Here is a 16156-nt window from a genome sequence, read left to right on the forward strand (position 1 = left end):
AAAGGAAGTGAATGATATCAGAATTCATTAAAGTCAATCTTGCAAATGATTTGCCTCAAAGGACCAAGAGGGAAACAAATGTTCCCAAGCCAAAAGACAGACTACGAGATTTTACTTGCCATTGCCCAACCTGGTGACTATAATTTGGGTGGGTGAAAAAATTAAACACTTGGCTCCCAAAGAGATGCTCCTGAATTCAAATAGAAAGCATGATCTGGTGCCTGGCTACATCCACAATCTTTACCAGAGACAAATTTAGATTATACTGATTCTGAGCTGGAAGTCCTGAGCTGAAAACTCGTTTGCTACCAAGGAAACTTTCTTGAGAAACAACCTTCTTGATCCTGTATACCTGAGGACAGCAGATTAGAAGATGAATGACCAAAAGAAATACCGAAGTCAGAAAGCTGCACACCATCCAGGCAAAATCTGGTTGGAGAGGAAAGCTGTTCCCGTGATTAGTGAGCTTCCCCAGCTAGCCTGTAGGTGGGTGTGTTTAACAGAAGGAAGCAATGGGAACCCGCCTGTCAGCCAGCCTTTAGAGCTAATTAGCTCTGCATACAACAAAGATAAGTGAGCCTGGGAGGAGGGCCCCCTGAGGGGTCTTTAGATTCTGGGAAATGTCTGATTGGCAGATGTTAAAAGAGATTCTTTGGTAATCCTGTGCATCAATGAGCTGCACAAATTCAGACCAGGACTGCAAGAATTCAGGCATGAGGACACTGTGCAGCAGGCTCGCACAGGCAGACCCAAGATGGACAGAACCTTGGAATCCCTGAGACACATCATTGCCCAAGTCTTGCCTCACAGAGACCCGGCTCTGGTCTTCAAAGACTGTAAGTACTGAAGGGAAAAAAGTTTTTTGACTTTTTTAGAAAATAGTCCTAAACGTCTAGTCACATCCTATTTAAGTGTGTTTTCTCCTAAATCTCTGTAGTCATGTGCTGTGGTCTAAGTGGTATTTAACTTGTTCCTGACTTCAGTCAGGAGAATAATTTCATTTCACCTACGGGTATCAGTCGCTGGGTTATTTTGTCATTGATACATCTTGCTAACCGTTTAGAAATCTGTCTTAAAATCTAAGACTCGCCAAAAACTTGATGAACTTTTCCAGTTGCTTTTTTAAATAAATCAAGGCTGATTGGTACTGGGATTAAAACTAAAAATAACTTGACCATGATAATAAAATATATCTCTTTTTTAACGTGTTTAATCCTCCATACCATATGTTAGTTATGTTAAAAAAAAGTGTTGTGTTTGAAATCTTTTGTTGCAAACAATAAATCACCACCGAGCTCTTAAATTTTGGTAAGAAATTATCACACTTTAGTTAAGAGGCCAATAAAATGAGATGTCTTCCCACCTCTACAACAACACCTCCCCCCAAAAAAATCTAAATAGCTATGACAAAGTTATTTCAAAATCTTTTTTTAATGATTATGAAAAATAATTCAATCAAGATTTCCAATTCTAGCAATACTATTAAACCATTTGTCATGTAACTTTGTTTCTGGAACCAATTTGATTTCCTGCTGCTGCAAAACAGACTATCTTCGCCTTGTATCTTATCTACAGTGGGTTTCATATTACAAAGGGCTTCTGAAACAGAACTTTGCTGTGGAACTGCCCAAAAGGTAAAATGCATATGGAATTTTTTTTTTTTTTTGACTTCAATAAGTTACAGCTTTCTTCTTTGTGAATCTCGTATGTTTGTCTCCATCAAAACATCAATGGTTTGGATTTTTGCTTTCTGATTGCTGAATAATGCTCGTTTCCAGATGTCCTTTTAGTTTATATTTCTCATATGTGTGGTGAAGAGAAAGAAATGTTAGGCAATTGTATTCTATAAAATTTTCTTCTTAGAAATCAAATTATAACCCATTTGCCCTCTAAGGCATAAAGTGAAAGCCTGCTCTTTCTTTCTTTCTTTTTTCTTGCTTCCTTTTTCCTCTTCCTTTATTTCTCTCTTGCTTTCTTGCTTTTTTCTTTCTTCTTTTGTTTAAATATTGTCTGCAAGCATGTGTCAATAGCTATGTTAGAACTAATAAAAATCACTCCCTCCCCCAGTCTAGCCTGGAGTCTATTCAGGTTTGGCATGTTTTTTTAAGTGAAAAGGGAAGAAAAGAATGTCTCTCTCCTACAATAGCACTGAATTCACTAGTGAAGGGTAAAAGGACTCTTGACCTGCCTAAGACTTTGTATAAGTTGTAGAGGACCAGGGATCATATGCTGAGGGTTTGGATAGTAGAAACAGTAAAAAGAAATAGAGGTGAAATTTTTCACTGAGTTCATTGTGAGTTTAAGAAATTTAGTCTGAAATTATATGGCGCACTTTTTGAATCAAACTAAATCCCAGCAATTGTTTACAATTTATCAGAGAGAATAAAATAGAAAAGGATTAAAATAAAACATACATTATGTTCTATCATCCAGACCTTTGTGGGAACTCTTTTACATGGAAAAGCAGAGAAGTGTCCTACTTTATGTATTTCATTAATTAACATAGAACTTAAATTTGATCAGATAGCATTGCCTGCTTACCCAAGAATAGGCTGCTACACTGCAACTGCTAGAATGGCTTAATAGGTGTGAATTTTAACGTCTGAGCCTCTCCCTTCAGGTGTTTCTAATCTGAAAAATGACTAAATGAAAGTAAGCCAAATGGCAGATTTCTGTGCCAGGGTTTTTTTTATGATATGGAAACATCTAACCACTCACCATCCTCATGGAATAAATGGGAACAGGTTCACTTACTTTCTGGGGCAGACATCACAAGTCTGCCCAGGGCCTATGCCATGCCTTGGCAACCTGCCATTCATGTGCCAGGGTTTAGCACGTGGACTCATTTTCTCTGGCACACCCATAAGTTGCTGCCACCACTCTCCTGCTTTACACATCCTGTAAAAAGATGCCATCAACCTTGAACAGCAGGTTCTAAGCAGCCTCCTCTCCTCCTGGTCACTCTTGGCTCCTTTTCCCCCACCTCAGGCCAGTCTCTTTTTGCCAGAAGGCAAGAGCTAAGCTTGAGCACATCACTGACAATTCCTTAAGAATAATTGCTACTTTGCTTTCCTACAAGATGAAAAGCCAGTTCAACAATGTTTAGAACCATGCACATTTGAACAAAGGAGCATAAAAAAATAATAATATTTTAAAAGTGTTTTCCTAAATTTCTCTTCTATAAATGCAAAGGCAGTTTTTTCCTCTTTATTCTTCAGAAACATACAATACAAGGAATGTAAATGATCATTCGATTAATTTTTTGCCCTCACTTGGCTTTTGATTTGCTTAGAAACAAGCAATAGTAAATTGAATTTTCTCTTCAAGTTGGTCAGGAAAAGTACCCAGAGAGTTTTCTTTTCTGAGACCGATGCACCTGGGGATAGTTACATTCATTTAAGGAAATAAAATAAGAATGCTTTTCTCAGCCAAGGAGGCCCTCCAAGTGGCATTTTGTAGTGCATTAAATCTCTCATTTGTTTTAGGTGTTCATCTGGCAAAAGTTGTAATTTGTTTCTTATTTTCTTTCCTGAAAGGAAATAAATTTCATGGCATTTTTTTCCTTTTCTCTACTTTACATTTCAAATGAAAAATAATGAAAAGACATTTTAAATGAGGTGAGCTCCCAGTTTGTAATTTGCTCATCTAAGCCAACACTGGACTGCTCTCCACTACCTAAGTGTCTCCATTTTGTAACAAATATCCCTGGGAGTCTCTACCACCAGATAGCATCTCTTTGCAGAGGAATTAAGGCATATATCCATGTGGCCTTCCATTCTTGGCTTTGTGCAACATCCAATTTCTTTGCATGTGTCATGTGTGACAACCAAAGATGAGCTATCCTGAAAGCAGCCCTTGTCAGCTCTTTTGAGAGTTTGTGTGTGCACTTAATATCTGTTTGCCACTGTTTAACAGTTTCTCACATGCTTTCCCAAGGGAAATCACCACCCTGTGATTTTAAGATGTCTGCACTTTCAGATCCTACTCTGAGTGTTAACTCTTCCAGTGAACAAGAGCATAATATGCTTATCTGCCACCTTCAGGATCCTCCTTCTTGCATTAATAGTAATGCTAGGATGTCAAGTCCTCATCATGTGACTAAGGCACTATGCTAAGAACATTTATTCCTCACAGGAATCCAATAATACAGGTATTATTGTGATTTATGGGTGAGAGAACTGAGGCTTGTGGAGGTTAAGGTGACTTGCCCAAGACCACACCTAATAAAAACCAAGATTCAAATTCTGTCTTCCAACCTCTCACCTTTAGCCACTGCAAGACATTGCCTCTCAGAGGTGTTACATTACCATGTCACTTGTGCTGTCACAGCAGTATCTGTTAGGAGAACAGAGGTGTTACTGAAATGGACTCTCCTGGGTATATGGAGAGAGCCCATTAAATAGGCATATCTGAACAGCAGTGTGGCAGGAGAGTGAGAAGGGAAGGGCATTTTTGAGGAGAGAGAACAGTTTGCCCAAAGGCAGATCAGGCAATACAGGAACAATGCATTGGGGAGGTGGAGACAAGGCTGAGAAGGCAGGTGGAGTCACGCTAAGGTGTAGGCAACAGGGATCCATTGGAGTTAACAGTGATCCTAGGTTAATTCTGCAAGCGTATGGCCTCATGTTGTATTCGGGAAAAGATTATATTGCCATCTGTTGGAGGTACACTTCCTGATACTAAGTCGGGGAGAATTGCAGCTTTTTCACAGCAAGAATCCTTTTGCCCATTCAGGCAAGATGCAAGATTTGTGGTTGTAAACATGCCTATAGGGAGAAACCACTTTCACTAAGTAAAGGCCAAAATCAAGGCAAACTTTCTCAAACAGATAGCTAAAAACTATCTTAGTTGTCATTGAAGCCATGAGAATGTGTTGGTGTCTAACACTTATAAAATGATACGTTAGATTTCGCTAATATTTCCCAAAATTTTATAATGATAAAATAAGGTGCAACCTTTACTAAACATTGCACAATTAGAAGAAAAATTTCTCACGTATTTGAAGTGCATTAACTCTTCCATTTGGGGAGACATTTTTCTGTATGAAAGGCTGTATTTATACCAGTTAGGTAAATACTTCAAAAAGTACATTTTTACCCTTTGGAAAAATTGAACAAGACTATAGATCTATTAAAAACATCTTAGTAATCATGAATCTGGCTGTATGGAATGCAAGAGAGGAAAAATTCTCAAGAGTCAAGTATCTTCCCCGTCCCATGCTTTTTAGAGTAGTTATCTGAAATCTATAAATTTGATGATACATTTATGGTTTTTATATTTCACATAAAGGAATGGAGTAGGATGTGAGGGATGAAGGCACTTGTGCAGTGAAATTCCTACATCTATTGCATTGCATTCCACCACAGAAAATGTGCTAGAAAGAGCATGGTTAAAAAATGAGAAACAAAAAACTCCACTGCTTGCTAGCTTATTTTGGATTAATGATGGCATCTTAATTACAATAATTTGAACTCTGATAATTTTAGCATCTAAACTTTGGATGTCTGTTCTACTGAAGGAGCTTATTCAAATGCTAGTTTTACTTTATTTATTACAGGGTACAACTATTTTTATTTGAATTTATACTAAGAGAAAAATGCAGATTTCAGTTCAGCTATCTGTGGCATAAGTGCTGTTCTCTTCTTTTTTCAGTAAAGATACATTTGGCAGAGTTTGAAACAAAGTCTTAGTGCCAGAGGAAAATTTTTCAAAATGGAAAAAAAAGGAAGTGGCTTCTTGATCACTTAATGGCAAATCTGTCTTAATACATTTATTTCTTAATATATACATAAGATTTTACAAATCAAAATAAAATATGAGTGACACCCATCCTATGATCAAATCTGGTGCCTCTTCATGGTCTGCTATCTCATCTCACCATAGGCTTTTTTTTTTAACAGTTAAGATTTGTTAGCCTGAACTCAACTTTAACAACTTCTGAAACTCATGTGTTAAGTTACAGCCCATAATAGGATACAGCTGTACAAGGGTGAGTTTCTAAGTTATGATTTTTCTGTTTAAATGATACAGTTTTACTGATTGTGTGCTACAGATTGATTTAAGAAATGTAAGACAACTTTAGAAGCCTTTCATAAAAGAATCTTCTTTATTTAATACATTTCATATTGGCATTTTAACCCCAAAGGCTCTTGCTTCTTTTCTTCCATGTTCAAATGCTCATATAAGTTTAGTCTGTCAAGGTAGTTTTTAAAATCCTATTTTAAAAGAAAAAGAAAAAAAAGAAAAAGAATCCTACCGAAACTTTAATAATGACAAAATAGGCAATTATTACACTCCCTATAGTTTTCTACATTCTCTCTCTGGTGTCCTTGGAGTACTGTTTGAATTATGGATTTGCTTTTTTTTTTTTTTCCTGCTGCGATGATAATCAGTTGATCCCTATTTTGATCTCATCCCATTATGCAGCTGTGGGAACCCATCATTTAGTCACCACTCCTTTGGCACTTACGGGCTATATAGTATAGTTTACATTTTTCTCATGTGGCTCTGCACTATGAGTTATAGTTTTGCTGGTATGTTTTTGTCTGCACCTAAGTTGGAAGTCCCAGGAGGCCAAAGCCATAGCTTGTACTTCTATGTAACCCCCAAGGTGTCTCCCACAGGGCCAGGCACCTGACAGGTGCACAACAGACTTTTTTCGTTGCTGATTCATTTGTTTTCTCCCTCACAAAAAGGGAGAAGATTTTTCCCATTGTCAGGTGAAATGTGATGAAATAAATGGTACTGGAACTTTCTAAACTATCATCCATTGACACCTTAATCACAGCCTAATTGCGTTTAAGGTTGAGTTGACAGCCCCATGAAACAGGAGGGAGCATGGGGGAAGAAGGGGCTCTGAAAATAAAATAGCCACCTCAGGTAACTTCCCCAGAGCACTGCCTCATGTTGGCCTTGGTAGAGCAGCCCACATTATCCCAAATACCACACTGGCACAGTGACTCTGATTGCTAGCTCTTACGTTCATCCTCAGCATCTACCCTTAACTCTAGGTCACCAAAGGCTGCGTGCACCAAGCCCTGTAGGGCCAAACGCTGTCCGTGCCTTGTACCTAAACGCTAGATAGCTGTGGCAGGGTCATGGAGAGCTTTCTTATAATGACCATACCCAGGGAAGGTACATTACATGCCTAAAGCCACATTTGACCATTTTAACTAAATAGAACTGGTCAGCAAAGCAACAGCGTTTGCTTTTTTTGTTTGTTTTTTGTTATCTTGGATCCTTGGTTGTTATCTAAAGTCAACAGTCCTACAAAGTCTCATAAATAAAGTGCAATGTCGGTGCCCAATGGCACATGGGAAAGATATCAATATATACTTCCTAACTGGTTAAATAGATTACATCAGGTTTTTAGTCTATACAGCTTTTGTGATTGGATGACATCATCTGAATCATGGTGCACATATAAAGCACGCTTGGGAGCTCAGGCCTGCTATTCCTGCTGCTGTTTAATTGTGGTATATTTAATGATGTTTTATTTTAATTTGCCTTTGTGATTCCCTCTTGTTCCTTGATATTCTCTCCCCTCTGCCTTCTTAGAAAATTACCTTATACTGTACATCCAAAGATATTTTTTAAAAAGTGTTATTTAAATTTCTCCCCAAATGATTTATAGTTCAACAAAAATTTAAAATTCTAAAGGTAAAAATTAAACCAAAAAGAGTGATGTACTTTTGCATATTTTGGAAAATCTCCCAAGAGGTTGATTTTGTTAACAAAAAAAAAAAGAAAGAAAAAAACCCAAAGGATCTTAATTCTCTCAGAGAAAGTGTTCAGGGTAGAGAATGGGGACCAGACCAGAAGAAAAGGAAAAGCAAACAAAAGAAGAAACACAACCAGCTTCCCAGCTGCTGAAGGAGCTAGGCACTGACTCTGGAGCATTGCTAAAAGAAAGTAATGCTGGGAACAAAGCCAAGACTCTTAGCTGTCTAAGCTCTGTTGTGTGGCTGTAGCTACCTTTGAAAGAGTATCTACAGAAAAGAAGAAGGGGCCCAAGATCCCTACATATTGTACACGACACACAAGCTGTGTCAGCAAGATTCCGTTAGCCTGGTCAAAACTTGTCAAAGCCTGAGGATGGTTATAAATGGTTTAGACAGCTGGCTCTGTTGGTCAGTGTCCTGGAATTTGCCAAGCCAAGCACAAGACCCAAAGGTACCCCATTTTGCATGGATGGCAAATTGGCATCATGCCTTGAGCTTGCTCCTTAAATTATTTTGGGGTCCTTTTCCTGTTTCTCCTCAACAAAACTATGGAATAACATTGACAAAATCAAGTTGTACATGATTGATTGCTAGAATAGAAAATACTAATTAACTTTATTTTAAAATACCACCTGCTAAGGGTAATTTAATTAAAGATTATATTAAAATATTACCTAACATAAACCCATCTGTTTGGAGGCAGGGAATCAATTTGAAAATATGTTTATCATCTTGAAAACCTCTTAATGATTTACCCTTAAATGGTGGCTTTTCCAATTTGTCTTTAACTGTTTTTGGCAAGAGAAATTTTTGCCCAGCTAGAATTTTTTCTCATGTAAGGCATAAAGAAATTGGTTCTTTTTTTCTGATAGATTTATAGCATACTTTTAAGATCCCTTATTGCTGACAAATGACTGTCTTCCAGGCAGGACTTACCTCATATTAGGTAATTGAACTGGGCAATGAACTATAATGTTTCTACTTTCCCGAAGCATAAGCAGTCATTAACATTAATTTCAAATAAGAGTTAGCCCCTTTCTGTAGGTTTTGCTAAGGGCAGATCTATTGCCGTTAGCATTCACTAGAAAGTGAAAAATTGGGAGAAACATCCATGTTTCCAGATTTTGAGACATGTAGCATTTCATCCATTTATTTTCTGGCTGTTATGAGGCTTTGACTTTACCAGTGGTTGGTATTAAAAGAGCTTTCTCTTTTCCATCTCTGAACTCTTCATGTATTTTGGAAATAAATTAAACAGCACAATGGGTACAATTAGAGAATTTTCAGACTTGAGACTATTTTTAGAATGTTTAATAATATGGTTTCCAATCCAAGAACAGTCAGTTTCAAAGATGCAACATGCAAGAATATAATCATGCTTTTTCCTTTCTTCCTTCACCTTCCCTAATCACAAATAATAGCTAACACTCTAATTCTTACTATGTGTGAAGCTCTATTCTGAGCATTTTCCATTTTAAGCTTTACAGCAAGCCTGTAATATAAGTACTGCATTTTACAGATAGAACAGGAGCACTAGGTAGGTATCTTACAGCGGCAAAGACAAGATTCAAACCTAGGCATGCTGGCTCCAGAGTCCATGCTTTTAACTACCTAAGTAAACTGCCTGCCTGTCGATAAAATGTGGAGAGCCAAGATACAGTACACATTTTATTGTATTTGAACCAAAGCCTGTATATGAGGACTCATCTATAACAAACTCTATAATCCAGGGGCCATTTACATCCTGTCCATCTCAGAGTTCCCATATGAAAACATAGATCATGTGTCCCTGTTGGCATCTCTATCACGTCCAAACTGCAAAAATGACAAGCTCTGAGTTTTTAGGATAAAAGGCCTCTTAGTGGCTTCATGCTCCTTCCAGGCTGCAAAAGGAGCACTGTCTTGCTTCCTCCATCTCCTACCCACTCCTTGTAGATTTCCTGCCCAAGTTCCTCCCAGAGAAACATTCTTCCTGGCCCACCCAGGTGCATGAGAGCAACCGCACATTCTCTCCAAGTATTTGTTCTCCCTTGTTCTTCATGAATGGAGCCACTACAGGCAGCACAGCACTTCAGGCAAAGACAAAAGATGAGGAACTCTGTGCTCCTTCCTTTCTCTCCCACTTGGGTAAAGCTGGGGCACCAGAACAATAGGATTGATTTCCAATTATTAAAAGAAGTGAAGTCCCCTTACTCTGTCTCTTATCAAATTGTACCCCCTTCCTAATGGCATCCAGATTCTTATCGTGCCCATACATAATTCCACAGCTGAGGCATTACTGTTTTTCTCACTCTTTTTGTCGAATGCCACTCTCACACCTTTGGGAACAAAGCTTCTATCCCTTCCCCCATCCTGGTCTAAATCTCATTTTTCTGAGGTGGCTCAGCTTAGACCCTCCTCCTATGCATATTTTTTTCCTGACCTTTTCAGTCCACATTTATCTACTTTTCCCCTTGAATCTAATTATTGTGCCATAGATTTTTAAACTTTTAATTATTACCTTAAAATCATTTCTGTTCTACAATGTAGCAGTCTAGTATTTTGTTAACAGATTATATTATGAATTCATTATTTCTACAATCAAATTGTAAATCTTTATGCGCACAGGCCTATTTTGACCATGGGTTTTTTGGGAGTTTTGTTGTTGTTGTTGTTACTCTAAACCATCAAAGTCAGGGTTACCAAATAGACCAGTGCCTCATTGCTTGTTGTTGTTTTTTTTAATTTATTAATTAATTAATTTATTTATTGGCTGTGTTGGGTCTTTGTTGCTGCACATGGGCTTTGTGTAGTTGTGGCGAGCAGGGGCTATTCTTCATTGTGGTGCATGGGCTCCTCATTGCCGTGGCTTCTCTTGTTACGGAGCACGGGTTCTAGGCACATGGGCTTCAGTAGTTGTGGCACACGGGCTCAATAGTTGTGGCACATGGGCTTAGTTGCTCGGCAGCATGTGGGATCTTCCTGGAACAGGGATCGAACTCGTGTCCCCGGCCTTGGCAGATGGATTCTTAACCACTGCGCCACCTAGGAAGTCCCCCCTCATTGCTTGTTCATCAGTGGTGTTCTGTTCCACTGATCCCAGAGGCTACTTTCAAATCCTTTTCAACACAGTGCTCCAGGCAGTTAACATAAATGGATTAGAACTGACACTTTAAGACAAAAGTGCTTACCAGCCCCATTCAGGATTTCCCTAAGTCCTAGTTATCATGAAGGTAAAGCCCTAGCTGACAAGCAACTAGCAATCACATGTCTACTTTGCCCAGCCTTCATCTTTCTGCACCTACTCAACCATCTCTAGCTGAGGCATGGCAGCCACCACCACATCCATGCTGTGTGGGCACCATGGTGGTTCATATAAGAAACCTCCAATCTAGAAGGAAGTCTTGATCTCTCCATGAATCCTAGTACCTTCACCTATCTTCTGTACGTTCATTCAATCGCACAGTTCAGATATGTAGTTTTTTAGATTCCAAGTGAATTCAACAACTGCTTCTAGATAAATAGCCTTGTGCTAGATACCAAGGAGGCTACAGAGAATAATGAACCAGAGTTCCTGCCCTCTAGAATCACAGTCTGCTGTGAGGTAAATAACATAAAACTGTACTCTATAAGATGAATTGTTATCACAAAGCATTTCATTCCTCTGGCCAGAAGTAAGTTCAGCCAAGTCTGACTTGATAAATTTAGCCAGGAGTACCACATCCATTTTATTAGCATGGTTTATAGGAGATTAAGTGCAAAGACACAGGGCCACTAATGGAATAAGAGCGCAGAAAAGGACATTCATCTGGCCTGGAACAAGTGAGTAAGGCATGATGGAGGAGGTGGCATTTCCTCTGAACTATGAGAATAAATTGGATGGGATAGAAGGGAGGGGCAGAAACAACACTCAGGGTAGGAAGGAGAACTTGAACAAAAGCACAGGGAACAAATACGCAGCATATGTTCAAGGACAAGTAAAGACACTGCCTTTGCTGAAGCTGATTGAGGATTTCTGCTAGGAAGGGTCAAAAGTTGGATGGTCAACTCGTTCCACCTTGTCATATGTCTTCATTGGTCAACTGCCTTCTGTGAAGCTTTGATGCTGAACTTTATAATCAAAAACAAAGCTTGGGGAAGGGGAAAACAAAAACCTCATTTATGAGAGACTTGCTTGGGGATATAGTTACCACTCTGAAAACTCTGTCATGTTCAAATTTCAAAACACAGTGAAGAAAAAAGTATCCACACTAATGTCTATACACTGCGTAGCAAATCATCTTCTTGTTGGTACAAAAATATTCAAAACGGCTGAAGAGGTTTGTCTTAGTCAGCTTGGGCTGCTGTAACAAAATACCATAGACTGGGTGGCTTAAACAATAGAAATTTATTTCTCACAGGTCTGGTGGCTGGAAACTCCAAGATCAAGTTGCTGGCAGACTCAGTACTTTGGGCAGAGCCCTCTTCCTGGTTTGCAAATGGCTGCCTTCTTGCTATGTCCTCACAAGGCTGAGAGAGGAAGCTGTGGTGTCTCTGTTCTCATAAGGACACCAATCCCATCATGGGGTTCTACCATTATAATCTCATCTAAAGCTGACTGTCTCCCTAAGTCCCCACCTTCTAACACCATCACATTAGGGGTTAGGGCTTCGACAAATGAATTTGTGGGAGACAAATATTTATGGACTAAATATTTGTTACATGTGTCTGAGAAAACAATTTAGAGCAATGGAATGGATTAAGAAGTTTGATATGCAAAGTCAGTTCAGAGGTTAAATTGGCTTCTTTACTCTCAGATGTTATAAACTGATAGAAGTCACAAAAAGAAGCTGGACTTCACGCTATTGTTCCTAGGATCTCCCCAACAATTCTCTCTCCTTCTACTTCCTTCCATACCCAGCCTCAGCCATTTGATAGTCTATTTCTTTATGGTAATTTTACCAGTTAAACATCAGTTACCTTGACAAAGGCAAGACCAATAGATGCCCTGTAATGTTAAACCCTGAAGTTGGAGAGTTGCTCAGCTTGGCTCCAGCATCAGCCAGGTTGTTATCCGTCTGCACTCTCTGGGTCTCTAGCTGAGGATTCACTACCTCTCTCCTGTCTGGTGTCCAGATTCACTATGGATGACCAATTTATCTTGACCTGGCTGTGGATAAGGCCCTTTTCCTTTAGTGTCCATTTAGACAAAGTAGAAACTCTTTAAAAAGTACTTCACTAAACTTTGGTAGCAATAATGCAAAGCCAAAAAGGATGTATTGCAGACGGTAGCTTCCTCACCCTGAAGTGGAAGGCACAATCAAAGAGAGAGACTTAGCCTCGATTTTTGTTCATGCCCCTCTTCCCAGGAAGCCTGTTCCAAGGCCCTCATCAGTCTTTTGTCATTTCCTTTCATTCCTCTTGTGGTCTCTCCTTTAGCCATTTTTTCTTGAAAGAAGGGACTGGAATGTGAGGCCTAATCACAGTCCCCTCTGAAGCCCAAGATTGGTGGGTATTTACACCATTGCTTTAAACCAGAGCAAAGCGTTGGCTAAAGATTGATTAGGATACCTGTTCACATGACAGACTGCTTGTTCACTGTGACAGTTCCAAGCTGGAAATGTGTCATATCACTTGTGTGAAAAAATACAAATATTAACCCTTTGCTTTGTTTGACTGCCAAGAACAAGTATCAGAAAAATGGCCCACAGAAAACTGTAGGTGAAGCAATTCTTGTACAGAGCCTCTACACTTTCCCTACCAAGAGCCCCACAAGGGCAACACGTCTTCCATACCTTTGATGACGTTCAAATATTCAACTAACATTTATTATGCTTCTAAATTCTTCTAATAGATGTTGAGACACACATGAAAACAACTTAAATTCCATTATAATTAGGAGTGGCTCAGGATGAAAAAAGAGCTAGACTATACACCCATAACAAACTAGGTTAAAAATCCCACGGCTGGGACTTCCCTGGTGGCGCAGTGGTTAAGAATCCACCTGCCAATGCAGGGGACATGGGTTCAATCTCTGGTCTGGGAAGATCCCACATGCCACGGAGCAATTAAGCCCGTGAGCCACAACTACTGAGCCTGTGCTCTAGAGCTCTCGAGCCACAACTACTGAGCCCATGTAATGCAACTACTGAAGCCCTCATGCCTAGAGCTGGTGCTCTACAAGAGAACCCACTGCAATGAGAAGCCTGCACACTGCAACGAAGAATAGGCCCTGCTCGCCACAACTAGAGAAAACCTGCGTGCAGCAATGAGGACTAGAGAAAGCCCTGCGTGCAGCAGTGAAGACACAATGCAACCAAAAAAGAAAAAAAAAAAACCCAAGGCTAAGACTTAGTAGCTGTGTGATTGTACCCTGACATCTTTTATTTCTTATCCCTAACTTGTGGATGATAATACCTATTTCTAGAGGGTGTGGTAAGAATTAAATGAGAAATGCCTAGTGCCTGACATATAGTAGGTACATGATAAGGGAGATGAGAATAGCAACTTCATCCTACCCTACCCAGGGCTCTCAAGCTTTAGTGTACATCAGATTGCCGCAGAATCTTGCTAAAAATGTAGATTATGGTTCAGTAGGCCTGAGGTGGGGCCTGAGATCCTGCATTTCTAACAAGTCCCTAAGTGATGTCCATGCTCTCTCTCAGAGAACTGCAGTTTCCCTGGAAAGGGTTTAGAGATTATTTTCGGTTTGTTTACATTTTTAAGGAGCTAATGCTAGTGCTAAGTCTTTTATGAAAAAGTGAGTAGGTGCCAGCGAGGAAGACAACAGAGAATGGAAAGGGCATTCCAAGAGGAGGAATAGAGAAGTAAAGGGCTGATAGCATAAAAAGGATGAGAGCATGGGGGGCATGGAAGGTGACTTGAAGAGAGAAGTTTGGAATGAGAAAGAGTATCAAAACATAGGGTCTTCTATGACTCGCCAAGGACTTATTTGTTCTATAGGTAATGAGGGGCCCACAGAAGAATTTTAAGATGTGAGTGATTTAATTAACCATAAGATTTAGAAAGATTACCTAGAAACAATTGAGGATGGGTTGGATGGGAGGGTAATTGGAGTCAGGAGGGTACTGTGGTTTATTTGGTGAGATATGAACCAATGCAGCAATGGCAATATTAACTGAGAGGAAGTGATGACTATCAGAGACATCACGATATGGAACTGACAAAACTTGGGCATTTATTACATCTGGAAAGAGGAAATTAAGTTTATAGTTCCCGTTAGGTTGCTGATTTACATGACTGGGTAGATGATAATATCACTTTCTAAGTAATTCGGGAAATGAGTTTATGGGGAAAAAAATGGGTTGAGTTTGGGAATATGTTGAATTTCTGTGACATCCAAATGGAAGTATCTATTAACAAAGCTGGAGTTACAGGAGAGTGTTTTAGGAACTACTGGCACATATTATGGTAGATGGGTTCATGGAAATAGGCTCTGTCATTCAAGAACAGTAGAGAAGCAAGAAAAGACAAGGACAAGGTTCTCTTGCAAATCAACGTAAGTGGTGAGCAGAGGAAGAAAAACCCACAAAAGAGACTGAGAAGAAATGACAGAAATACAGAAGGAGCAGGGAAAATACTGTCAGAAAAGCTTAGGGAGATGAGATTTTCTAGAAGAAATTGATCAGCTGTATCAGATGCAACAGATGCAATTAGAGGTCAAGTAAATAAGGACTGAAAGTTAGATTAGTGATATTTGCCAAGTAGTTTCAGTAGCATAATGTAGAGGAAAGCCAGATTGTTGATAGGTTAAGAAAGGATGGAAGGGGGACTTCTCTGGCAGTCCCATGGTTAGGACTCTGCGCTTCCAGTGCAGGAGATGCAGGTTCAATCCCTGGTTGGGTAACTAAGATCCCACATAACTCTTGGCACAGCCAAAAAAAAAAAAAAAAAAAAAAATAGAATGGAAGATAAGGAAGCAAAGATGGTAATATAGAATATTCTTTTCAGCAACTTGGCTATAATGGGAAAATTTTAGTAACTAGTAGCTAAAAATGGTCCCAAAGTTGAGTGTTTCTTTTAATTGATTGCTGAATTCATTCATTTATTCATTTATTTGTTGTCTTGAGCATACTTATGGTCACCGAGAAGGAGTAAAGAGGAAACATTTAAAAATAGGAAGTCAAGAGAATTACTAATAGAACAATGTCCAGAAGAAGCAACACAACTTCATTTGAGACTGAAGGAAATAAGGTGGAGCTGGGTACTTGTGCAGATGGGTCACTAGATGTAGGGAGGGATATCACATGCTTGGTGGCCTAAGTTTGTAATGTGAAAGGCAGGATCATGACTGGGCACTGAAGGTGCTACTGCAGCTGGAGAGTAAACTGTGTTGTAAGGCCTTTCCTCAAATTTGGGTGGTTTTCTTCAGCAGTACCTGACCCTTTGCTCGCTTTTTCTTTGACATTGTCCATGAACCTTGTTGTTGCTACTTCAAAAAATAAAGGAGTGTGTGT

The 16156-nt window shown here is 39.3% G+C and overlaps 1 protein-coding gene across 1 annotated transcript in view; it reads left to right on the forward strand.

Moving 5' to 3' along the window:
- The first annotated feature begins 640 nt into the window (after positions 1–640).
- LIX1 (limb and CNS expressed 1) overlaps positions 641–16156 on the forward strand; it is a 47337-nt gene continuing 31821 nt past the window's right edge. The window contains exon 1 of the mRNA XM_057703366.1: positions 641–836. Coding sequence (XP_057559349.1) covers positions 755–836 — 82 coding nt within the window. The 5' untranslated portion in view covers positions 641–754. The remainder of the gene's footprint in view (positions 837–16156) is intronic.

Source organism: Hippopotamus amphibius, chromosome 1, assembly GCF_030028045.1.
Source record: "Hippopotamus amphibius kiboko isolate mHipAmp2 chromosome 1, mHipAmp2.hap2, whole genome shotgun sequence".
NCBI lineage: Eukaryota > Metazoa > Chordata > Mammalia > Artiodactyla > Hippopotamidae > Hippopotamus > Hippopotamus amphibius.